This window comes from Atractosteus spatula, chromosome 3 (genome assembly GCF_055471065.1).
Source record: "Atractosteus spatula isolate fAtrSpa1 chromosome 3, fAtrSpa1.hap1, whole genome shotgun sequence".
Taxonomy (NCBI): domain Eukaryota; kingdom Metazoa; phylum Chordata; class Actinopteri; order Semionotiformes; family Lepisosteidae; genus Atractosteus; species Atractosteus spatula.
Window position 1 is genome coordinate 55,397,075 of NC_142708.1, and position 27,874 is coordinate 55,424,948.

Here is a 27,874-nt window from a genome sequence, read left to right on the forward strand (position 1 = left end):
TTGTCTATAATACATGGTATTTCACTAAAATTGAAAGCTTAATTGATACTTTTCACAGATAGAACTGAACCAAGCCCTTTCTGCTAGGCAGGCACATACAGTATTTACACATTGAGAACACAAGATCAGAACTAGACAACTGCTGCAGTAGAAGATTTACTAGGGAGTGCCTGAATATGAATATCAGTGCAACATTTTTTACAGAGACTACACAGGTCCTTGCATACATTTCTTGCATACATTTCTGCATACAAGTCCTCAATCCTGTTTTTGTTTTTTGCCAGTCAGTATTAACTATTATTTGACATCTTAAAGTAAGATCACTGCGTACTGTATATTTAAACTAGAAAGGCTGTATTTGCTTTATTGATGGTTGATGACAAATAGTGGTTGATGTGTACACCTATTTATTTTAAACCAACAATTTTAGGTAACTTATTCTGTGTGTGTACAGAATGTCATCCACACATGTGTTTCAAACAAATTGCCAGTTGCTGGTAAATTCACTTTCATTCACTTTGATTTGCAAAATACAATGGAGTGTATTTTAAATACTTTTTTACCCATTTATACAGCTGGTTAGTTTACTGAAGTAATCTAAATAAAGGGCAGTTAAGGTTGCAACAGTTGTGCTTCACGTAGGCTTCAAACTAGTAACCTTTGAGTTACATGTCCCCAACCCTCACCACTGTTTCACACTGCTGAGTAAGTGTTTTTGAACATTCTTATGTTTTGCAACCAGAGAGGAAGTATTTTTAAAACATGTTAATGTATTGTATATAAAACAACATTATATAAAAAATTACAAAAGCCATGAATGTTTATTTGCAAATTATTGACTGACATGAAACTTTCTAGTGTAGTTTGTAGAGGGGTTTTTAAAGTGAAATGGTGTTATGGGACATCTGCTTATTTTTATGAAAATGCAATTAAATTATTGTATCGGAATGGTGAAAAGGTTTGATTGATGTTTAGTCTTACGATGTCACACACATACAGTATATAAACAAAATTACTTAAAACGTTAAAGACTGACAGTAAGAACTCTTAAGTACCTCCCTTCATGTCTATAACATGGACAATCCAGGCACATGACTCAGAAAACATAATGTAACAGGGCTCTTGCACTGTGCCAGTTACAGAAGTGATGTCACCCCCTCTAAAATCTACACAGTATAAAACTCTTCTGCAGTAGAAAACCTGGTGTTTTGGCATGGGAGAATTATCTGCTGTCTCTGGAGTTGAGCTGTGCATGCTTGGAGCATGTGAGTGATGGAATTGAATCCCAGGAGGGGCATGAGTTGTACTTGTCACATAATTTCCACCTGGAAAGGACTAGAGTCAAAAGATAATGCTATAATACCTTTTGTGATTAAACCTTGCAGAACTCTAAGCCTAATGAACTCATGCTCATTCAACATTTTAAAAGTTTCAGAAAGTAAGTTTAACAAATTTTCCATTGTTTATATAGCATAAATGTGCATTTCAATGTGCTCGCAAAGCAAGTCAGTATGTTGACAGTATTCTTTGTACTTACCTCATGCTTTCATTATTACCTATCTAGTTTATCCAGTTTTGAGTTTTTGTGGTTTTCACATAGAGTTTTTTTGTGTTATGGCTTGTTCCATCAAAGCAGCACCTAATCATTAATCAAGTGTTGTAATAAAAAATGAAACTATTTAGTTGTCGCAGCCGTGGGGCAGGGTAGGTGGCAGGTTAGCAATTCAGGAAGTTTTATGTACTGTTTACACATATCATAATGAGGGAATGCTTGTCAAAATGTACCAATACCTTTGAATCAATTTTCAGCACTGCAAGGAGATCATACTTTTATAATACAGTCTCAGGTAGGTTAACCAGGTTTTAACAGTCAAGTCAAGTTTTAATCCACTATTGAGTCTTCTGAAGGTGATGTTCTTCTTACACCCTGTGTATTAAAATTGGCATAGAAAACATTCTATTTCTTTTTCCCCAACAACATACAGCTTCCAGGTCCATAAAACGACCCACTAAGTAGGGAAATAAGTAAATAAGGAAAGGAAAATTGGGATTCTCAGTGTTCACATGATTTGTGAATGATTTGTAAAATCTTATTTCCTTTCAAATCACTTCAAGGATTATTACCTGAGTAAAGCACTATAAGTACCCATTATATACACAGTTGATTTTTAGATTTTTTATTTGTTTTAATTTTAATAGATATCATCAGAAATCACAGTGAATGCTAAGCACCACCTACAGTATATGGTTAAATACCTTAACACAGGTTTTTGTGATGTCTAAAATAATTTTATTTCCAGCTTTAGATGCAGCATTTAATGATACATTTTCACTTGTTCTAATGACAATAAAGCACTATCTGTGTAATGTGCAAAAATGACCTGTGGTTTCAGTCATTAAAAAAAACCTCTACATACTATAAATCTAATTATTTTTAATTAGATATTTTTTAAAATAGCTTTCCGCAATGGAGGAATTTCACATTTACAGTAGCATTCATTTTAATAAACATAAGATAATGAGGTCTGGTGTTCTCAATACATTCTCCTAACTGTCATATTTTTTTAGAAATAGCTTACTCTGTGTCTTTGACCATGCAAAAATTGCAAATCATTCATTGGAATCAATAAGACAAAAAACATGAAAAGACATTGGTCATTTTGCTCTTTTGCAGTTTAAAGAAGTGGGCAAATTTACTTCCTGCCTCTTTTCTCAGATCGGTCAATTTAAGTGTCTTGGCTAAAGAATAAAGTGGGATTTTAGTAATATGATCTAAGGTTTGTAAACTAAAAGTAAGAGATGGATGAAAAACAGTGACAAGAACATAAATGAAGGGAAACAATTAAATTTGACAATAGTAACTATTATCTTCTTGTGAACAGAAACATGCACTTGCCAAAAAGGGCATACTATGACTGGAATTTTTAGTTAGAAATAGTTTTAGGAAGTATTTGATCAATGTTGGTGGCCTGTTCCATTATACCTCTTTCATTGTGAATGACATTTTTACCAGTTTTGTTCGTTGCTTTGCATTGCATTTGCTTTGCATTAGAAAGTCTCAATGACAGGGCTACACATTGAGTGGCATGCATTCATTCAGAAGCAGCCTTTTGTTGAAGTAATTTTTTAATTACATTCTAACAGTGGGAAAGTTGGGATAGCAAGGCCTTTATCTTGCAGTTTCCTTTCAAGATTTTCTTTTTCACTTTCTCTGCAGAGCCAAGTGCTTCTGCGGCTGTTGAAGTTGCCATGACAATGTATTTGAGCGTCTTTGTCCCAGGTGGAAAACATGCAGGAGTGAGAAATGATTAGGGAGTTGCTCCTGGTTGCTAGGAAATATAGGCCATGAAACAACAGGCAGGATAATGAGAAGACTGTTGTCCACGTACAAGACCCTAAGGAATTCCCAGACATCCTACAATCGTATGTGACAATGAGTGTAACTGTACAGTAGGTAGTTTCCTAGTTCTTTTGCAGCCTGGCTAGGGATAACAATGGTTGTAAAAAGAAGGAAGTTGTATTTTAAAGCTTATTTCCTTTTACATCATTACATTTAGCAAAAATTATACATTCATTTATACTGTATATATCTCAAATCAGAAATAAAGGAAACCTTTTAGCTTTTGATACCATCTTCTAAAAAAGACCTCAAGAATTGAACAGTGTTATAGAAAAACTGTATTATGAGATTGTTGTTAGATTCAATGTTTCTTGAATGCATCTATTTTAAAGCATGATTTATGACAAAACAAACTGTTTTGGGAAAGTTTGTTTGGGAAAGTTTTGCTTTTATGGCTGTGCCTCCATTTTCTGTCTGAGTAAATTGTATAATTGCATTAGGAAGCTGGGCAGATTTGACAACTGGCATATTACGACAAGAGTGCACCCTTAATATAACATATTTATAAAAATACTGTGCCGTAATTGATGGAAATGTTGGAATTTTTATAGTTTTTGAGACACCTGTAAACCTGACAAAAGTTTATTGATTCTGCTCCTGAATATCTGAAATCTCCCAGCTTGATGGTTCCTGTCTAATCCATAAAGCTTTTGTCTGTCTGTCTTGTCTAACGGAACTAAAGAGTTTCTTTAGTTCACCTGCATTGCCTTCCAACAGAATTGGGGCTCCACTGTCTAAATGGTATTTTCACTGTGATCTCTATTAGTAATTTCAGAAGCTCAACCAAATTTTCATTGTGACGAGACGAGCCTTTGAATATCAAGAGTTTGGCCCTGACTGAGGAAATGATAGCCCTGGGTAGGTATTACTATCCTGGATAAGATAAACAAATGAATAGTATTGAACTTTTTTATATTAAAGGAGAAACAATATCTGGACAATTGGCAGACAGGTGTCTCTTGTTCTTCAGGTGTTTTGGGTAATTATGCAATCATATTAGAGTGAAAATTCTCTCAAACTATCTTGCTTAGACTTTAGTATTTGGAGTCCATAGTCAAAAGTCAAAATGAAAAACAAAGAACTTAATGTTAAAGAAATACCGGAACTTATGAAGCTGAAAGAAAAGAATCGATCAGAGTAACAGCACAGAAATTAGGCGTATCAAAATCAACAGATTGGAATATACAAAATGAGAAACAAACCACTTACTGTATATAATAACCGCTTAGTCAAAACTAGGCTGGCCAAAAACCAAAACTGTGGATGCTTGCTGACAAAAAAAAGTTTTCAGACCTTCCACGTAAAACTTTCAAATAACAGTTAAATTGCCTACAACCTCCATAGTGCTTGGGAGAAGGTAGAAGACTGAGACAGCAGTGTTTAATAAGCTGCACTGCAAAATGTAAATCTCCCATCAGCAACAAGAACAGAAAACCCTGATTTGTATCTGCTTGAAAGTACAAAAATGATCTAGGAGAGATTTGGAAGAAAGTTTTATTGACTAAGACCAAGAAAAAACATTTACCATAGTGATTGACAGGTTAAAATGAGGAGTAAGAATGAAACTGTAAATTCTTCAAAGAGCAGCACCTCATCTATGGAACATGGTACAAGTGATGTTATAGCCTTGGCCTCTGGAACTAACTCAACCATTTTCATTTGTCGCAACTGATGATGTCAGCTGTAGATTGAATTCTGCAGCTTTCTGGAACATTAGGTCTTTAGGTCTGTTTATGTAGAAGAAGATGATTCCATAATTTGTGGGTGATGCTTTCCTACAGCATGACAATGACTGAAAGCAGTTCACTAGGAGAAAGAAGTGAAAAAATCTTAGTTTTGCCGAGTCAATTTCCAGATAAAAATGCAATAGAGCATGCATTTTATATGCTGAAAAATATATTAAAGTTCGAACTCTCCCCAAAAATGGATACAGCACAGGCTTGGCAAAACATCTCAAATGATTGCAGAAAGAAATTTGTGAGCTAAATGTCTCAGACTTCATGGAGTTATTGAATCAAAGGGATAAGCAACAAAATATAGACTTTTCTACTCTCACATTTACTCAAGGTCACTTGTAATTGCTGTGATTGACACAGTATTTTTTCTAATATGATCAAATGTCTGCCTGAAAAGTCATATTGTACATATTCATAATATGTATAATATATATATATTAATTCTTATTAATGTCATGATCACAAATACACATTGCTTGACTGTAAAGCAAAAAAAAGTTTTGAATTTGCTTTCACAACACGTTTGGAGGACATTCTAACTCTTTGTCTGAAAACTGAGGCCTTGAAAGTAAACGCCTTAAAATCATAAACCCCAAATGTTCCGTAACATTTTAGAAGATTAAAGGTTATTTAGCTGGAAAACCTCCTGGAACGATTAGTTTGTTACATTATTTAAAGGAAGCTAGATAAGGTTTTACGTCGTTTTTAGTGAAAGTTGCCAATCTGCAGTCTGGCCTTGGATTAAGTTTCTTGTAGTGTAAAAGAATACCTAGACATTTCCCACAGTTGTACACTGCCGCTAATATTTATTTAAAGGAAGTAGCATTGTTTTATGTTTTTTCTAAAGATTCTGTGTTTCAAGACATTTTAAACATAGAGCATATCAGAACATACAGTATATGTACCACTTTGTACCCTGTATAGAGTTTTAACAAATTATGAAGCTTTGCAGAAATAAAAATATATACACTTAAGTTAAACATTTACAGAGACAAAGTTACAGAATAATTAGTCCTCTTGGCATTCATAACATACAAAATAGAAGATACAACAGAATAAGAGTGCCAGATGGTATTTATAAGCTGTTTCAATAACTGTAGTAAGGGAGGATTTAGCATTTAACACTTCAATCTGTAAAGGTGTAAAGAGACAAAGGTGGTTTTTAATGCTGTAAATCCTAGTGCGAAGAATTTAATTGAATTTCCTGTAACAGGAAGGCCCTTTGTAATGTGGCTGGTTATGCTGTTGCTTCGTCTTTTAGCGCAATTCACAACACAGTGTTGCTTGCATTCTTTCTGTGCAGCTAAGGGCAGTCTTAGGGACCTTTCACTTGTCAGAAATTTGCAGTTTAATCTGCTTTTTCGAGTGGGAAATTAGGTGTTGAAATAAAGCTGACCCCAGGTAAAAGAATCAGGCGGCTCTTTCTTTTTTAACTTTTTATTTATTGAAGAAGTGGTTTTAATGTAAAATTTGCACATAATGTTTAGTTTTTTTCTTTCAACTTTTCTTTTAGTTCACAATTGCTCTTGTATTCCAAACTATTTACAACACAAATAGTTCTAACAACAGCCGCAGAGATGAGGACATTTGTCCTTTCTGTCTCACTGTATTGGTTTTAAATAGAGACTGGCTTGTACATTTCAATGTTATTCTGTTTATAGAGGTAGCTAACTAGTTTGTCAATGCTCTGTAAGGAGCTGTGCAGGTGTACAGAGTCCATGCACAGGTCACTGCCCAGAAACGTCTGTTAAACAGTGGAGTGTAAAAGGATTGGAATCCTCTTAGTGCCAACTGAACAACTAAGGACAATTATTCTTTCTAGCACAATAATGATCAAATGATTAGTGGTACACTAGAAGGAAGTGAGCCATTGTGAGCACAAGACATAATTCTGAGTAATGGTATCAGCGAAAGGGCATTTGAAGTCCTTTATTGTTTTGGTAAAGGAGCTGACATAAATATTTTCCCACATTCTGAATGAAACATTGCAGTCCCTTCTGTATGACTGGATAAAGAGAATTGGCCATATTCCCATTACAGACAGTAAGAGTGAAACATTACTGGTGACCACAGAGTTTAAACTATTACCATGAAGGAGAATCTGGAAGAGAGCTTTAGTTTTCTTTAGTTGTGCAGAGCAGTTTAATAAGGAAATATAATGCAATGACTAAGCATGTCTTACCTAACAAATTGCTACTCTAATGAATCTTATTGCAGAGCTTTTGCAAAGTCAGATTAATGCAGGTGAAAAAAAATTCAGTGGAAAAGAAATTAAGAAAGCCCAGCAATTTGTTTGTTGTGTGATAATAGTTAACAAATCATAATCCCACATTTAAATAGCTGAGGGTAGTTTAAATGCAGCAAAACTAGTATAGCCAAAAAACAAATAATTATGAAAACAAATGCTACAATGATGATCAGTAATGTACTAGAACATGTCGAGGAAGAGTTACAGTAGGTCCCTGATCCTTTGTCCTCTGTAACAATTCCAAAAAAAGATGGTTTGATAAAGCTGTAGTAGCATCCCTACAGAGTGTCTCATACAGTATGTAAATGAGACTACACTGGAATCAAGGGATTTCAACTTATCTCATAGTAAGATAGAGGCTAGACGATAAGAGGTAATCAGAGCTTGTAGATTACATTACATTCTATGGATAACCAGTGATCAGTGAAGAAGGGTCAGGTCTGGAATGATATGTGATATACTGTACTGTTGATACAGCACAAGGAAGATCTAGTAAATGTAATACTAGAGTCGACCATGCAAGAAGAGATAAAAGTGTGACTGCCACAGCAGAAATAGAAGATAACTTCTGCAACCTTTCAGAAGTGGTATAAGAAACACCTGAACATATTAAATGTGTGAATTGAAAGTAGTTCAGTATTTGACATAAAAACATAGATTTATGTTTGTAGAGAATGGCAAAAGCTGCCTGACTTCAGTCTGAAATGTGAGCATTAAAAGCAACATGCTTCCATTTAATTTACAAGTCAGGGATCTACCTTTTATAACATTAATGTTAAGAATGTTCACATATTCTAATATAAATGTAGATTATATATTTTTTTTCTTCTAGGCTTTTGTATGGTCTAGCACATAGAACAATACAATGTAATGTATAGTACATAACTAAATTATAAAACCTGATAAACCAGTACACCTGACTTAAATGTATTTATTTTTTGGTAAATTAGACTACATTTATTTACTTCTGACATATCGCTATACTCACAAAGTTCCTTACAGATCATGACAAAAAAAATCATATTACCAGAGTAATTCATCCTAATCTTAATAATTAACATAATGTTGGCACACAATAAATTATGATTTAATTATTTTGCCAAGAATCAGAAATTCCAAGGACTATGGTGAATTCGTTAATAATTCGTTAATAGTAGCATCGAGTCTGCACTCACGGATTGAATATATCATCAATTCATAAAAATGTAGATAAAACTGAACCAGAATATTGATCAATCACTTACTTATGCTACTGTTAGGTAACAGTTAGGACCTACTGTATCTACATGTTTTAAGAGGCACAAAACATGAATTTAGAAAACGATAGTCCTATTTAACTTAGTCAATTACTTTGATTAGTAATTGAAGATACAGTAGCATGAGAGTTACAAAAGGACAAATTCATGGATTGGGCAGACACTTAATAAATTAAGTTGAATGTTGATTAAAGTGCAAAGTGGTCCATACAGGAAGTTTGAAAATATACTTTTATGTGGCTGATTCTGGGATATAGGGAGCAATGCATGCACTTTACACAAAGAGTTGTGGATGGGTATCTGGTACAGGTTTTCTAGTTAGGTGATTGAAGCCGTAACTTTGGGCACCTTCAAGAACTTGCTGTGCAAATTAAAGCTACTAAACTAGCAAATAACAAGATGGAGCATGAAGGGTCTTGTTTTCTTTCTTGTGCTCCAAATCATTAAATACTGTAATCAAATATAAAGGTCTTTAAAATAAATCATATAGAATAATTGAATTTAACATGTTTTATAGGTGATATAAAGGCTAATTAGTTTAATTGATGGACAATATTGACTTACATCAATTCATACTGTATGTAAAATAAAGAGGTTTTGGACCAATGTGCACAACTTAAAATTTGAAAAGAAGCCATTCTTTCTGTATAATTTACTTGGCTCCAGCCACATTGTATAACAGTTGAAGCATATTCGTTTTGCAAATGTTTCAGTTGTACCAGTCAATTTAACTGATGGTTTAATAGGTCTTTTGATTTTTGTGATAAAACTAAATGCACACAGGGTAGTGAAGTCCAGATATAATTTTTTGTTTGCTTTGTTTCTGCCATTTCCTTCCTATAGGGACACATTTTCAGTTAAGATGTAGTTTGTTCGCTTTAAGATTGTTTTTTTATTTATTAGGAATACCCAATAGTTTTTTTAATTAATTTAATTGCCTAAACCCAATAGTACCTTTTAGATATTAAATACAGTTGTCTTCTAATTGTTAATTAGAGGCATATTTCAAATTAAAATCTTTAAGAAATAAGTGTGCTTCATTTGGATGATCATGAGGTTCCCTGTTGTGGTTTCAGGTGAATAATCTAAATGTTGTCAGTTTAGCTACAGTTTGAAGGTAAAGACAGGAGTACACTAACATGTGATGGAAGAAAATGGGGGTATGTTTTAATTTTACACTACAGTAGTTCAAATGAATACCTTTACCCTTGTCTTTAATGAAAAGGTACTAAAGTTCAAAGGATGTTTAGGAAACAAACCATACATTGTTCCTGGAGGGCAGAGTGCAGAGATGTATACTTTTCTGAACACAGATCAGTACCTTTGTTTCTGCGACTGTTAATATTGTTTTTTACAACTATTTAGTATCACCGTGTGCTATAAACAGTAAGACGTTTAAAGGACGCAGTTGTTGTTTTGATTGTTGCTGTTTTACTGAAACTTCATGACTACATTCAGATTCGATTTTCCATATAGGAAAATGAAAATCTTTCCTGCCAATATTTTTATAAAAAGCTCATTAAGAAGCTTACATTCCAGCAGTGTCATTTTTAGCTTCATGGGGCGCAATGTGATATACAGTATGTTATAGCACCTATTCCCGCTTTTCTTGTAATGATTTGAACGAAACTAACCCACCACTGGAACAGAAGTCTAATATAAGAAACACTTAGGTTTCTTATGTGCATTATTACTATAATTTTATTTATTATATATCTATATCTGGCTAGTGAATACTGCAGGCATGGCTTGAAGACCCAGTGTGTGCTTATCAGACTGGTGTGTAGGTGATAGTGTTTTGGGCATCACAGGGACAAACAGAAGAGCCATCATTAATGCCAACAGGATAGCACAGGCAACCTCAACATGGTTCTAGGGCAGAAGGAGTGATCAATGGGTGGTGGCTCAATAGAAATGGGTCACAAGTCGAGATCTGATATGAGGTGAGCAAGGGTTTCTGATGTAGAAAGACCTGAAATATCCATCAACCCAAGGTTACGTCACCAGTGATATATCAAAGAGCTGTTGTAAATGTTATTATTTGGTCTGATCTATGGAATGTTAATCATTAATTTATCTGTCTTTTTGCAATATAGTTATCAGTATAAAAAGCTAGTGATTGGGAGCTATAAGACCATTGCACTATTTATCAAATGATTAAAACAGACATTTGTATTAAAAAACATGAAACTGAGATTTGGGTATGAACTGATAGTGTAAAATATTGACAAACTGCACTCCTGTGCAAAAAATTAATGATCATTAAGTGTAAACAACTGTTAAAAATAAAATGATAAAAGACTTCATAGAAATAGGAATTTTCTGCTACTCAGTATGGAATTAAATTGTTTCTTTGCAGCCTGCACACTAATGCAGCTCCTCAAACCTCTATAAAGAACAACAATTTTCTATTTGTACTTTACTGCAATGTTTACTGGATTTTCCAGAGCCATACCATTTAAATCCATCCATCTTTTTTGACCCCACAGATTACAATATTATAATGGATTAAGTTTTTTATTTCTTTTTATTGAAAAATCAGCCCTCATGGAACTTGTGGTACAGCGCCAATTGCACTGTTCTCATTGACTCATTTCCCCTGTCATCACATGTATTGTCATCACAGACAATAATTCACCATGTGTTTTGTCAGTGGTCAACAGATATAGATGCCGCTGGTACCATTTGTTTTTCTTTTCAATTCCTTTCTGGTTTTTAACACTATATACAGCTAATGTAGGTAATCACTTGAAAAGATTACTGATCTGTTTAAAGTCACAAAATGTCAGAGTATTGGAATTCTTTTTCAACTACCACCTATCTTAGCTGGAAATATATATAATAAGTAATGGTCTATTTTATATGATATTTCTTTTTATTTATATTCCTTAAAGTTTTCAGTGAGAGAGGGAAGCAGCTGTTATGTAATTGTTATTGGCAGAAGTCTGTCTTACAGTGTTGGTAAAGAGCCTCAACAGCACTGACAGATAAAAGACATACAAATATACATCATAGAGCCGATAATAACCAGCATCCACCCATCACTACCATCGTAAACCACACACTAGTAACAAAATAAGCAGTGAGATCAGATAAAATTACAATGAGCAAAAATTGCAAAATCATGTAAAAGTTCATGCATCTCACAGCCTCCGGGTATGTACTGTTACAGAACCTAGTAGTCCTTATCTTGATAGACCTAAGCTGCTTTCCAGAGGGGAGGAAAGTAAACAGAAGTTGGGCAGGGTTAGAAGGGTCGGAGAGGATCTTTATAGCTTTGCGTTTCAGTCTAGAGAAGTGGAGTAACTACACAGAGGAAAGGTGGAATTCTGCAATTTTGGAGGCAATATTCACTGCTCTCTAGCTGGTTTTTGTCCTAGGCGGAAGTGTTGCTATACCGAACAGTGATTGAAAAGCTCAAAACATGCTCAGACACAAAGACAGTCACACACCCACACCGGGGCCAGTTTTCCCATAAGCTAATTAACCTAACAGTATCTCTTTGGACTGTGGGAGGAAACCGGAGCATTTGGAGAAAACTCACGTGAACACGGGGAGAACATACAAATTCCACACTGATAACACCCCAGGAAATGAATCCAGCTCTGAAAGACAGCAACGCTAATCACTGTGCCACCATGCTGCACTCTACAGAATCTAAATTCCTCAACATATCTTAAGAAACACTGCAATACTGAGGATTTTCAAATGGTGCTTGATATTTGGACACTGCGATAATCATCTAAATTCACTGTGTGGGAATTGTCCCATGTACAGTAGCTGTATGTATCTTTTGATTGTTTTGTTCACTTTAATAATAATCCTCATTTGTATTTATTATGATTTCAATAGTAATTACAGTACAGTTCCTTTCCATTATTTACAGTAATTACGGTTTGTCTAGATAGCTGCAAAAATTCCACATTTTTTAGACAGAAACAGCTCTAATGTGTAACAATTAAGTAGCTATCTGATAACAGTTTCCATTAATGCTGAACAATACCAAAGCAATAGTATTATCCAGATACCGAAAATAATTGACAACTACAAGAAGTACTTAATATACATATGTTTACCAGGATTTGCCCATTCACATTTTGTTGAATCATAGCACAGTAATGTCTGTGATCTCATCTGGCACAGAAACAGGAAGTGCTTTATTCACAACACACAATACGTTTTTCTTTCCTTCCTTTTCATACATTCCCCTCTCATTCTTAGTCATACAGAATTTCCCTGCTTTTGCAGGCTAGGGATAATGGCATTGCAAGGTTTTATTTTATTACCAGATCTTTTATTAACTCCTATTAAAGGAAACATGTTTTATAGTTGTGAGGATCTATGAAATCAAGTATCTGGTTATTTATTTAGTTAGTTGTTATTGTATCAATTAAGAGCCCTGACTAGCTCTGTTGGTAGAGCATGAGACTCATAGTCTCAGGGTAGTGGGTTTGTGTCCCACATTGGACACAAGGCTAACAACCCTATCCTGTAACAAACTAATGCTATGGTAATAGCAACAGGATGTTGCTGCCCTTACATGCCAGAATGCATAATGGGCAAACATCCATCCATTGCATAGATTAAATTACAACAATATTTCCTACTATATTTTCAGTAATACCTGGAATAGTAGAGTATGTTACTATAATAATTAGAATTCCTAGAATTGTATTGTGGAAGACAGTGTTTACAGAAATCAAGTTTATTTTTGTTACCCAATAAATATAAATGTTTGCCTAATGTTTTTGACTGGCAATGTCATCATTTCTTGCCCATATAGATGTTTACTGTCATGGAACATGTTAAAATGGAACACTGCACAGGGCACAGTGAAACCATGTTAAAAGCAATGCAAACATAGGAACAGGAAAGCATTTTACACACCTGGGAAAACCATGATAAAGCATGTCTGTAAGTGAAGTGTGGAAAATTGAAAGGAGCACTGTGAAGATAACATCCCAACTTGCTTCATCTTCAGTATAGCAAGTATCTACAGTATATATAATTTTAATTTAAAATGAAAGGTAATGTGGAAAAGGTCACATACTGTAACTTGAACAAGCTATTGAATAAAACAGTAGAATTTCCAGGAACTGTTTATTAAATTTAAAAGAAAACATCAATAATCTCTTATTTAATTTAGTTCAGGGTAAAGTGTTCACTGACTCTTCTAGAATCCCGAATGGCTTGAGTGTGTCTGGTCTTACACAGGTGTTCTTTGCAATTATTGTCCTCAGTATTGTCCTCTTTACAACATTGACCCAGAGGAATAAAGGTTCTTAGAGTAGAAGAAAAGAGAATTTATTGTCTGGCATTTTTTAAAATGCTAAACTGTATGTTTGCTTGGATTTCTTGGAAGGACCATCTCAGGTACATCTGGATTGTTTTAAATAAAGTACAAGATTAGTGCTTTGCTGTGTTTCTTTTTTTTAAAAAAAAGTGATATGGCAACAGCTGTTTTTATTTAACAAGACAAATGTTAAAATGTTGGGAAAGAATTTCTTTATTTGATAAAGAGTGATGCATTTTATTACATGCCTGTGTTTGAGATGCTACCCTATGAAACATGATTTTGTAAGTCTATTCATTGGGCAATCATTTATGACATACAGTACAGTAGGTGTGCTGTTCACAACTGAATATAATTAAATCCAAATGTCCTTTATAGGTCCATAAACTAATATTGAAGCTGTTGCCATAACTCAGAAATCCTCTGTGGGGAATTGTCTTTTTAATTTGATTTTATTATTTTGATGTAATAGTTGCCACAGATATTTTAGTGTTAACCCCTGACAAGATAGAGCTTTGGTGTTTATTTTGTTGTCTAAAGCCTGTATTATATATACATTTTGATACATATATGTAGTTAGTCAAAATGTAAAACATCATGCCGTCAGATGCGAAAATGGTGTTAAAGCAAATCACTGTCTTGACTTAGTTTCATCCTGCATTTTAATAAGTTTGGTAAATTTCATAAATATAAAATGTTCTTTTATCAACTATAAAGCAACTGTTTTGCTTAATTTATTATTTGGAGAAATTTGCATCCCTGCTAATTTATTTTAAAAAGAAAACCCTAACTCTTCTAAAGTTTTAGAAATATACTCCCATTTATCAATTTGCTCTTGTAAATTACAGTTTTTGTTGTTATACCTACAGTAACTTTTATGCATTTTCATTAGCTTGACAGATACAGAAATACCTTTTGGCTTGTCATCCTTACAGTATATTAGATTTGTCAGGATTATTTGTGTTTGACTGCAAACAGTGTTATCAGTCCCAGTCATGTTACACAGATAACATTCCACGTGTCAGATAAAATGGAAGTACAAAATAAAAACCTCACTGTCCTTTTACCATTATAGAATCAATATGCAAAGTGCAATAGGAAATGCACCTAATAACAAACATGCAATAAACATGGTTGTGGGTTTGATTCAGTGGCTTTCAGAGACTTTGAAGTAAGGAAAAATATTTAAATGTTTAGATTAATAAAGCATTGCTTTCAGCAATTAATTTTAAGTCTAATGCATGTATTGTGAGGATTATTCCAAAAGACAATTTGACAAGGTGATACTGTATGAGTGTTGTAGGCACCGGTTCAGAATTCTAATGATCAGGAGAGAATTTAATCTTTGTAAGTATTTGGAATACTGTTATCTGACTATTTTTCCAATCCATATTGTTTTTTCAACTGGATTTCTAAAGAATATGGTGCCAGCAGCCATTTCACCCTGCAGCTCACAACTGACAACCCACTGAAGCTCAGCAGGTGTGAGCCTGGTCAGTACCTGGATGGGAGACCTCCTGGGGAAAAACTAAGGTTGCTGCTGGAAGAGGTGTTAGTGGGTCCAGCAGGGGGCACTCTCACCCTGCGGTCTATGTGTGGGTCCTAATGGCCCAGTATAGTGACAGGGACACTATACTGTAAAAAGGTGCCGTCCTTTGAATGAGATGTAAAATTGAGGTCCTGGCTCCCTGTGGTCAATAAAAATCCCAGGGTGTTTCTCAAACTGAGTAGGGGTGTAACCCTGGTGTCATGGCCAAATTTCCCATTGGCCCTTACCAATCTTGGCCTTCTAATAATCCTGATCTATGAATTGGCTTTGTTACTCTGTTCCAATCCCCCCTGATAGCTGATGTGTGGTAGTGTGCCAGAATACCCATCATTGAATGGAGGTGGGGGCTGCACATTGGTGGTGGTGGAGGCGAGTCCCCATTACCTGTAAAGCACTTTGAGTGGAGTGTCCAGAAAAGCACTATATAATGTAAGTGTAAGCAATTTTTCATAACACTTTTCCTTTGCATTTTTTCAGTTCTTTTGCAGGTTGGGTAGTCTTTGATCCATTTTTAAAATAGACAAAGATTGGCTTCAAACTTGATTTTTCATCATATTTAATTACTTTATATTCTATCAATGTATGAAGGCACATTTTTTAAATGTGTCTAATTTGTTAAAGCAGTTCTTGTAGGATATTAGATGCCCACCAGAAATTATCTTCTGGTATGATTAAAGAAATGACAGATGCTGAATGCTAAAATCTGTTTTGCTGTAATGAATAGGAAGTTAATAATTAAGTGTTACTGCTTATATTATTATAACTATGAAATGACTCTCTAAATTTTTGGATTACTTTCCACACTTAATGTCAGAACTCAATACTGAAAATAGTTAGAAATCATTTTTATTTCTTTAGACATGTTAGTGCTCATTTGGTTCACTTTCATTTCCAACAATTTTTCCTGTGCTTCAGTATTTTGCGGATATCACGCCTGCTAACCATATTGCTTAAAAATCCCAAACTGAAAAGGCTACATTACAATTGTATGTGTAATGTAGGCATTTTTATTTCCATTCGTTCACAATTGTCATTTACAACTAAAAATGTACTATATTTTTGCATATGCAATATCCATTATTATTCGTGCAAATTTATATTCATTTTTAATTAATTTGAATTTTGAAAATTAAAACTTGCATCATACCCAATGTTTATGAGATGTTTAGTAACACTGGCAACCCCTGCTGGCAAAATCGTATGGTTGTGTCATTTAAGCCTGTTGGAATTCTTCAAAGAATCTGCTCCAACAAAAGCCTCTTAGTACTATACAGTAAATGCAAGTGTTTAGTGAGAAGTGTTTTCAGCAGTGTGACCTACTTTCCAAGGTGAATAGATACAGAATGAAACTATATCCATTTTAATTACGATTTCTCATAGTTTTTCATACATTTGTTAAATGGATAAGTCGCTTCAGATTTCTTTAGAAATATTAAGTTTGTGTATGTGTTGGCTTGTACAGTTTCACAGAAGAGCAAGCAGCAGCTGCCTCAGCTTGACTGTCATTTACAAGCATAGCTGCAAATCCAAATTATTTGTAAAACTGCCTGGGTACAGTATGGGTTCTACCAGTTGTGTTTCCTATACATCCTCGAGAGCAATGTGGGATTAATTAAACAGGTCTTTAATGTGAGCTGCCACATACAACAGCTTTTCCATCATTGCATATACAGTATCCTGTTCATTAAAGGGTTGCTGAGGCCTCTGCTAATTTCTAACTCAGTTGGAAAAGGGGATTAGAAAGGCTTCCCTCAGACATCAAAGTGCAAGTCATTAACTTGCAGTTTTATGTGAAAGTAGTAGAAAAACCATCTTAAAAAAAGTTAAAATCCTTTCTATCTCTAGCTCATTAGTTCCTAGCTCAAGAAGGAAGGTTGAGGTAGATTCTTTTAGACAAATATAATTCTATATTAGAATTATAGTATACTAGTCTATATAAGAGTTGCAAACTATCGTGTTACAGTAGACAAACCATAATGTCAGCATTGTATCCTAATGCAAGCTATTTGTAGCATGCCGTGCTTGGTATGCTATAATTTGCATTGCTTAACCTTTCCTGATGACTCAAAATGAATATCTTTATCTGTAAGCAGTGTTGACAGTTTCCTAACAGTTCCATTGTCATACAATTCTACAGTAAAGCGTTGTAGCCATAACAATGTTATGGATTGAATGGCAGCATAGAAAGAAGGGTATATTAAGAAGTTTTGTGTCCTCACTTGTTTGGAAACCCTGATATGGAAACAGGAATCACTTATGAAATGTGTGTTGTAGTTGTAAACAGTGTAGCAAAGTATGAAAATTACAGGGCACTGTAGATTTATTCATACTGTAAGAGGGTGGTAGGCGGAGCCAAGATGGTACAGGTCGTTTTGTTAGAATCACATACCCCTGTAAAGTTGGGGGAAAGACCTGCCTCAATTGGTGGAAGACCATTGATGGAGTGACATTTAAAAGCAGATAGCAGAGGCTTACAGTTTGCTGTTAACCTCTGCTCTCTAGGAATAGAGCAGAACTTGTAAAGATGTCCTGTACCAGAACAGTAATAAGCAAAGAAGTGACAGACTTATGAACCTGTGGAAATTGTGAGTTTTGGAAGAGTTTTGTATTAAGCAATTTAGCTGCCCGGCTTTCTATAGGGTAGGGTTGCCAATTTTTCAGCTAAAAACTGTTTGTTGCTGTATGTGGACAACATTTGTCTTGCATTTTCATTAAAAGGCGTCAATGATTATCTAATTTCATTATCATCAAATATCACCAAATATAATTATCATACAAAATAATGCAAGTGATTCCTTTCCCAATAACCACTAGATGGTGTTTGTGTGTATGTATTAGCCTTTACTGGCAAAAGTCTGAAAGACTCTACAGCCGAAACGTGTTTCTCTTCTATCTCTCAGCATGGAATTAACCCTTACTTGTTCCTTTAGAGCTAACGCACACTGATGCAGCTCCCCACTCAAACATTTTCAATATATTGTATCTAGCTACAGTATACAGTGTATCTCCTTTTTTTGGAGATCAAGATGTTTTAAGACAGAACTTATATCATCCACCTTGTGGAGTTGTTTTTTCCCCTAGTTATTTTTGCTATGCACACCAGGTCTGAAGTAGATGTCTCATGTCTCAGTAAGCTGCTACAAGCTTTGCAGTCACACACAGAGGAGAATGAGGACCTGTGCACAGGCCCCTCCAACATGCCCACCTTCGGGCCACATGTCTTTTAACAAGTCACAGCCAACACTGTCCCTTACCAGGTATAAATACCTCAACCAAAGAGGCAGGGTTCTCTCTCTTATATGATTTATTTTTCTAATGATACAGAAATATCTTCCTTATTGCACTTACATACTTTATATATTATATATAACCAGTACTACAAACATATTTTATATTTTGTAGTAGTTTAGCCCAATGGCATTTAAGCTTTAGGGAAGTTATGATCCATGATCTTAATGACTACAGTACATAAGGGTGATGATCCATTTATAAGTATCACATTTTTAATGACTTATAAAGACTCTGACATGAAAATAGAGATCACTATACTGACTGTAGTACTCAGTTTAGTCTTCTTAGGGCTGTTGAGTTCTAGGTCAGCATATTGACACATTTTTCTTATTAAGTGTGTTGCCAAGTGCACATCAGAAGTTAGACTTTTTATATTTTATTATTTTTTGTTGTTGTTCTTGGAATCAACTGGAACAAATGCCTGGTATTTTGAAAATTAAGGAGAAATATAATAGTAGGTTATGTGCCAAGAATATGTTGATCTTTTAAATCTAAGATTTAAAAAAAGCAGCAGAATATTTGAAATTGAGAGGTTGCAAAATATTGTTTACAGTATATTAAAATGCAAAAATGCAGTTATATTAAATAGTCCTGTTTATGAGAAGGGAGAGATTATTTTCTAGCAAAGATTTTAAGTATTTTTATACATAATTAGGTCTTCTGATTTTCTGTGTTTATTGTGCACTACCATATATCCCTTTAAACTGTAATTACTGCTTTTTCAGTGATATCTGAGCCCTGCTTAGGAGCAACATATGTATCACTTCACACTTTTTAAACATTAAGCACCGCTGTTTGGCGTTTCAGACAGTACGCAAGTACATGGATATTTAATGGAGAAATATTTTTCAGCAGATCAAAAAGGTGTACAAATGCACACCTGAGGCAAGTTTAGGTTATTGGAAGAATAAAATGCAAGACAGATTTGTGTAATCCTGATCAGGGTCACCTGTTAGCCATCATCCAATTACAAATAAAGGTAAAACAGTCAGTAGACTATAAAAGACATGAATTTAAAATATCTGTGTTGCATAATTGTTGAAGATTTATATTTTTAATCATCAAACAAAATCAGCCTACAGTCATTTTAATGAAGTGTCATACAGTATAATCACCCAGAAGCATAAAATATAATCCTGCTGCTAACACAATGCTGCTAACCAAGTTTAGTATTATGAATTTGATATTCATTCAAGGAGAGCTATGTTTTACTTTAATTATTTACACTGATTGTGAAAAAAGAAAGCCAAAATAGCATTCATTGTTTCTGTGTTTTACAGATTGCAAAAAATAAGTAAAGTAGGTTACCTGCCTCTGGCAAGGAAGGGTGTGTCTCGATGCATATACCTGTAATACAAGGCCCATTTTTTAATTTTCTGAAAGTAGCAAAGACAGGTTCCTGGTAGAGATTTCCTCTGGTAGATTTCCACTTTCTTATGATGCCTAAACCAGCCCCGCTTTAAAAAAATAGCTGGAAGACATTTACCGCTTGTGTGCTATGTTAACATTGCCATTCCTGAGTGTACTACCCAGGGACTGAGATGTGGCACTGTCTTGGGTTTAGCATCTGGGTAAGACTTGGTGGAAGCATTTAACACCTATAGGAAAGCCCTACCCTTTGAAGTGAGAGCCCAGAGACATTTATGTGGAGCTGATGCTTAGACAAAATGCTGGCATGATGACTGAACTTAAGAATGTGGAGGAATTTAGTATGTAAACCATACTGTAGAGAATGACTGAAGAGGTTAGGTGTTTTTTATTTATATATCAGAGGTTCATAACTCATATTCAAAAAATAATTAGCCACTATATCATTAATATATCATTACAATACTGATGTTTGTCTGCAGGAGTTTGGCTTAATACTGTAAATGTCTGAAAAACTGCTGACATTGGTGTTTTTGATTTCACTAGTTTCTATATTGGCCTTCTACGTTTTAACACTCTTGGAGGGGATATAGGAGATTATTCGGGCAGTACCGAGTCCTTTGTCCTGTTTGAATGAGTTCTGGCATTGTGAAAGCTTTTGGCATACTTTGTCACTGTGCTACTTGCTTGCATTAAAATAAAGCACACTATTTTTACAAAGAATCCTTAACAAATACAAGATACTTACATAAGGGTTTGCATTTTAAAATTAACAAGAAGTTAGGAACCTTCTGAGTTAGACCATCACCTGCATAAGATGTGAAGCAGTGAGATTCAGCAGTAGTAAAGCATAGTCATGGAATTAATCAAACTGGGAGAATGGGTCATGGATCATTTGGTACAAAAAGGCTAAGCTTTTACTGTTTAGTAAGCAAGGTTTTTGTGATACATGTTAATCAGATTCTTGTGGCCTGTAGATCTATTTTATGCTAATTTACCATTTAGTGTAAAGCTAAATTTGACTGAAGCAATTTCATTATTTGTTAGTTCTTTGTCATACACAACTCTTCAAAGGCTGTTGCAATAAAAAAGAACATTTCTAATGTTGTGGGGGCAGTCAATGGTTAATACTCCCTGTTTTTGCAGCATTGCCAGAACTTGACATTAGTGGTGCGGTGGAAAACATTGGAAAGCAGGTGAACAAGACACTCAGGAGGCGGAGACACGCTGGGGATGACGACTATAACATTGAAGTGCTCCTGGGCGTGGATGACTCTGTTGTGCGTTTCCATGGAAAAGAACATGTTCAGAACTACCTTCTGACCCTGATGAACATTGTGAGTAAAAAGCTGCATTATGAATTCCTGCTGGAAACTTCATACCCAGTCTTCTGTGCATTAATAGTTAATAGAGCTGGAATTATTTAAATTCTATCCAAATTATGTGATTCTTGTGCGATTCCAAAAGTTGTCCTTGGCAATATTTAGTATTGTCAGACAATGAGAGCAAGTCAGACAATAGCCTTCAATTCTCATTGAATATTTCCTAAGGCTGATAGCACTTTTTCCAAACCCCTGCTCTCTTCTCTTTAATATGTAACAAATTTGGGTTGTCATTATTCTAATCAGGCAACATTCTAATTAAAAAAATATTAGAAACACAGCTGTCTCATAAACAGAGATCATAAAGGTTTAATTTACTAAATTTTAAACCTAATTGCAGTGTAATTGCAATTTAACTTCCATCATTTATGAAGAATCCAGAAAGACCTGAAGTTGTTGTTGTTGTTGTTGTTTTTTTATTTACCTTGGTGAATTGGCAGCCCTTGGGGTTGAGAAAATCACGATTAACCATGCTGCGCAATTTTGGAGTTTCAAGTAGTATATCGATACTGTGTATCATTGAGTTGGTTAGTTGTTTAACATCGAATCAATTAATTAAAATTAAAACCTATTTTAACCTACCTTACATTTCAGACTGTTTATTAATTGTACAGCCATTTTCTGTTTCAAATCACCTTTGCAAAGGCCCGCTTTTTGGTGAACCACAAAATGTACTGACGCAGACTAGCTATTGCCAAGCTATAGAGTAAATATAATAAATATAAATACAGTATATACTGTATGAGCACTATAAAATAAAGATGAAAATTGTACTCATAACATTAAACAGATACACCAGCAAATTGAAGATTAATGCACTATATGTTTGATATTTAATTGCTATCTGATTTTCTTTTGAATTAAATGTTTTCTATAACTAGCGACATACAGCACAGTATATCGAAACAATTATAATGTGTCAGCTTTTTGAAAATGCAACCACAGCTCTGGTGAATGACAGCATAAATATTTCATAGTCTCTTTTTGTTGACTATACTCAAAATAACTATGATGATATCTGAATGAATGACTGAACTTGAATTTGTATGTTTAATGAATTATTAAGTTGGACTCTGAATAAATATGTACTTTTTACATACAGATTTTGGTTTTAAAGTTTTGAAAGTTCTGTGTTCAAAATCCAGTATGCTCAGGACATTTGTACCTCTTTTCTGCTATGTTCCTGAAGTATGTCATAAAATTGTGAATTTATTTTTTTTCTTTGAGATTGGGGCTTCCCTGTAATCAGTTACAATTTTAGCTTGTAAACTTCCACTTTAAAGAATGATGTGCAATTTGATCACCCTAAAAGTAGGAAGGAGGTACTATAACTAGGTGTACATTTTATTAAAAAGAGTGACCCTTTTGGATACTTTATGTAGATGTGAGTTATATTAACCCATGTTTGTAACTACAAAACCTGCTTCTTTCTCATTTGTTTCAAAGTGTCAATAGTACAATAAGCTTCTTCAGCCTGGATTATCTTTTGTGCTTCTTGTCTTGACACTAACTGTGACACACTGTTTGAGAACCTTCGCCTTAGTTTGTCATGGCAGTCCTCAGAGCAGCCTGTCAAAAGGAGAACTCAGGAGTCATAAACTAATTTGTTTCTTCATTTTTTAATAAATATTGAAATGCAAATGGGATCTCATATTAAGAAAATGAGTCTTCTGCAAAATGTTTACCATTGCGTTATATTATGTATGTTTTACTTTTACCTGAGATATTTTGCACAAGAATTCATTCAGGTCTTACTCATGTTTACCGGTATTGATTTTTTTGTTATTGATATTTAGAGAGGTTTCGAGGTTGATACACAATTAAGGCTGTGTGTTCTGCACACTCAGGTGAATAAAGAGGCTGAGTAAAGAGTTGCAAGTTGATTGTCACTTCCTGATTTCACATATACAGTAAGGCAGCAGCTGCAGACATGAGAGTTGCAGATGGGGCTGCCTCCTAGCAACGTTTTGTAATCTCTTTGTCCAATACTGGGTTACAGGGGAGTCGAAGCCTGTCCTGGCAAGCAATGGGCACAAGGCAGGATACACCTTGGATGGGATTCCATTGCAGAATACACACAGGCACAGACAAACACAGATGTACACACATCGGAGCACCCGGAGGAAGCCAATACAAACACACAGAGAACATACAAGCTCCATGCAGATAGCACCCCAGGTCCAGAATTGAACCCAGGACCCTGGTGCTGTGAGGCAGCAATGGTAACCAGTGTAACCACTTTTTAACCTGAAAATTTGACTATTTTTGTAAGCAGTGCATACACTCATTAACCTAAAAAAATTAAATTAACTGAACAAGAATATCTATTGATACTGTATATGTTGACAGGTTGATAAACTGCACATATTTCAAGACATTCCTGTAAATTTCCAGCAGGTGTCACTGATTGCCTATTGAAAAATGTTAGAAAAGAGACAAAACCCAGCTATTTAATTTTTCAACATAATATGTACAGTATATTTTCCAGGTGGGTAGCTGTGTCAGCATGCGTAGGCTGCAAAGAAACAACTAATAGGTTTATTCCATGCTGAAAAAAAAGAAGAAAGAAGAAGGCTCCACGGCCGAAACGTTGTGTTCTCTTTCTTCTTTTTTTTCAGCATGGAATAAACCTATTACTTGTTCCTTTGCAGTATATTTTCCTATACATTAGGAATTCAAACTTTACAGGGGACTTTATTTTACATATGTGAACCATTCTTTGTGGATAATTAAAAGCCTTTAATTCTATTTCACATCTAGGGGGAATGGAAAGGTATTTTACAGCAACAAAAAGTTTGATAAAGTACTAATTGATAATCATTTTAATAGTATGTAATAAAATATGTAAAATTTATTAAGAATATCTTGTTATATGTCAAAGGGAAATTAAATATCCATAGATATATTTTAATTTACTTGTGATAGTAATACATATTCAGAAAACAAAACAGATTACTACATTGTAATTAAAAACACATAGTGTACTTCTAAGAAGCAAAACTTCTTATCAAAATCCAGTGGAGCCATTATAATTTATCATACATCCTCAAATAGCAGAAGTGTCTGTTTTGTATGAATGATTTTTCTTTATTATTAGTTCTGGACCAGCCATGCTTAGAATTTGGGTACTCTGCATTTCTGTGTAACAGTGGACTATTTTATTGTGTGTCTGAATAAGCCTTATATTACCTAGGTAACTGAAAGAGAAGTACTGACTGAGTACATTTTTTAATCCTTTACTTTCAACCTAATTCTCTTCCCTGGAGATCTAAAGAAAGAAAATTGCCCAGAAAATTCTACTGTCATCTGCTGTCTTCTGAAGGGTTTGAGCTGGTAGACATCAGTGCATCTAGTAACTACTGTATTTATTGCACACACGTTTGCACTGATCAACATTGTCATTAGTACTAGTAGGATTTCTATATAGAGTTTATTTTATGTGAGCTTGTATGAGCTCTGCAGTAACAACCTACTTTATGTCAAAGTGCCCAGTGTGCTATTTGTAATAAAAACATAAAAAATGTAGATTAAATTATACACACTATTTTCCTAGGGGACAGTCTGTGTTTCAAGATGGTAGTACTATGATAAATATTATTTGTAATGTGCTGACATATTCACTTTAGGCTTTCTGACAGCTCTGGAATGTAGTTAATGACTATGCCAAATGTGAAGTGAAATGCTTTCAGTCATTCTTTTTGTAACGGAGCAAAGAAGAAAGTTAATAATTTCTGAACTACAACAGTGTTTAAAATGAATGTTTTGATTTCATTTCATTGTATTCATCTGACACAGATTAGTACAGTCATTAGTAATAACTTACTTTTGTTGACACTGGCAATTAACATGTTGACATAGGAATTTTTCTTTTAATAGTCATCATTAAATACACATTTTAATTACCATCTTCCCTTAAATTAAAGTTGAAACTAGCCAAAATAAAAATTATTTTAATCCTTTATTGTCATGTGGCAAATGTGTTTTTCATTATATTTAAATACAAAATTAGTCGGGTAGTGTACAGTATATGCTTCTTCTCAAAGGACTTTACTTTATTATAAAATATCGAGAAAGAAGACTTTCAAATTAAATGTTACTTAATCTAGAGGCTTTTGAAGAGTATGGACCCACTAATCAAAGCACCCAATTATGATATTGACAGCATATGAAAGCAGTGCCCATTAATTAGCCTCTTTGCAAATATAACAGCATATGTCATGCTGTTTATCAATAACAGACTTCAAAGGTTTGAGGTGATGATATCCTGTTGGCCTTTCAAAAACAATAAAAAAGACTGTTAACATTGTACTTAGCCTTGTGTAAAGGTCTCTCTACAGTGAATGGCAATGAAGTGTCAGTCGGAGAAAGCCATATGGCATTGTTTTTCTTTGCCTTGAAGGAGTGGATTAATACATGTGTACACCAACCACAGCTTTTGAAATAGAAATACAGTAGATCCAGAATATAATAGTGTGCAGATGTGTACTACAAATTTTCTGTGCACATCTGCTGCCTCTTGTATTGTATTCATGCTTAGAGACTAACAGTATATGCTTGGGGTACCTTCTTTGTAGTCTACAAGGCAGCCCGGCTGTGTTATTTTGGAATTTCAGCTGTATTGTGAAATAAACAGAGGAATCACAGGAATAGTATAGCTTTATACTAGAAACATCTAATATAAAGCTAGTAGTTTCTTCAGCAAAAACAAAAGTCAGAAAGTTATATCTGAGGAAAAGCACAAAGTTGTACAAAGATCGTTCTAGGATATGAAAAAGTGTATAAATAATCTTGACAGTTTTTTTCCTGGGGTGGATAAAAGTACAACATGATTTGGGTATTGATTTTTGGACAAATCGCTGCTGTAGGCTTAAGGATAGATGTGTAAGTAAAAAAGATATGTGAACAGATATTAATTGTGATAAGGTATTGACTCTATGACAGTGAAGCAGTCCTCCATTCCAAACTTTGGTTCAACATCAAACATTTTTATTCAAAAAAGCTGGTGGAATTTTGAACTCTGCGGTGTGGCAGTATGGTGATTGAAGAAGTATTAGGTTAGTAGGTTAAGACTATACAAATGGTCTTCATGTGGTTCATTTAATCGTGTATTATTTTTAAGTCAGAAGTTTTTTTATTGCTTTAGAAACCCCTGGAAGTGTCATTCAGACTTTGAGAAAATAATTTAATTGAAAACATTTTCTTTTATGTCTTTTATGTTGGGGATATTGTGAAACACCACACAGGCTGATGGATATAATTATATTAATTTCTTAATCTGTATACAGTATTTATACGAACATGTGTTCATTTTTAATGGAAAATTCCTAATTGCTCTCCTTTATTTTCATAGCTTCAAGCTTGTCCACATTTAGAACACTGTTTAACTGTGGCTGTCAATCAATTGTTAAAACAATTCTCTGAGACATGCATTAGGCTGATAGTGTAATTTTTCTGTGTGGATGTGTTTTTCAGACATACTATAAAAATATGCACCAGCATGAGAAAAGACCTACATTTTATCTACAAATTTAATTTGTATTTAAAATCATTTCAATTATGTTTAGATTTCAAAAAGCTGTTTAATATACAGCAGAATTCCATGTCCAATCAACCAAAATTCAGTATTTTATTGTTCATACCTTGTGTAATGGAAGATAGAGGTCAGGTATGAAACAAGGATAAATATTTGTTAAATGTGATATGATGAGGGGTGGCATGATGGCAGTGTTGAGCTTTGCTGCTTCACAGCACTTGGGCCCTGGGTTCGGTTCTTGGGATGACGTCTGTGTGGAGTTTGTATGTTCTCCCTGTGTTCATGTGGGTCTCCTCTAGGTTCTCTGGTTTCATGCCACAGTCCTGTTAAATTAACTGGTTTTGGGGAAAATTGGTCCTGGTATAAGTGTGTGTCTATGTCTGTGTTCTGTGTATGCCCTGTGATGGACTGGCATCCCATATATATATACTGCCTGGTACCCTTTGCTTACCTGGGAAGGCTCCAGCTCCCCAGTGACCCTGTAGTGGCTAAAGCAGTTAATAAATGGATGATCTGATGAAATAGACCCCTTATATAAGGGAAGTGTAGTTACATGCATCTCATTTTGGAGTCATTTTAAAAAAAGTCTAAAAACGTTTACAGTACAGTAGATTATCACTATCCCTATGATACGCTTCATGCAAGTCTGCTACTGTCTATCTCAGTTGTCTGATTTGATTACCGCAGAAAAATTGCCCTGTTTTGAAGGACTGAAACCTCTTGTGGGGCCCAAGTTAAAATTTGCCCATTGGTGAGTTTATAGATGAGGATTTGAAGGATTTTCGTATTGTAAAATATGTAGTTTAGTCATCTGTGTC

At 34.6% G+C, this 27,874-nt stretch overlaps 1 protein-coding gene across 1 annotated transcript in view; it reads left to right on the forward strand.

Annotated features, from left to right (window-relative positions):
* The window catches only part of adamts3 (ADAM metallopeptidase with thrombospondin type 1 motif, 3), a 102,843-nt gene that overhangs the window by 20,832 nt on the left and 54,137 nt on the right, over positions 1 to 27,874 (forward strand). Inside the window, exon 5 of the mRNA XM_088912203.1 lies at positions 21,288 to 21,478. Coding sequence (XP_088768329.1) covers positions 21,288 to 21,478 — 191 coding nt within the window. The remainder of the gene's footprint in view (positions 1 to 21,287; positions 21,479 to 27,874) is intronic.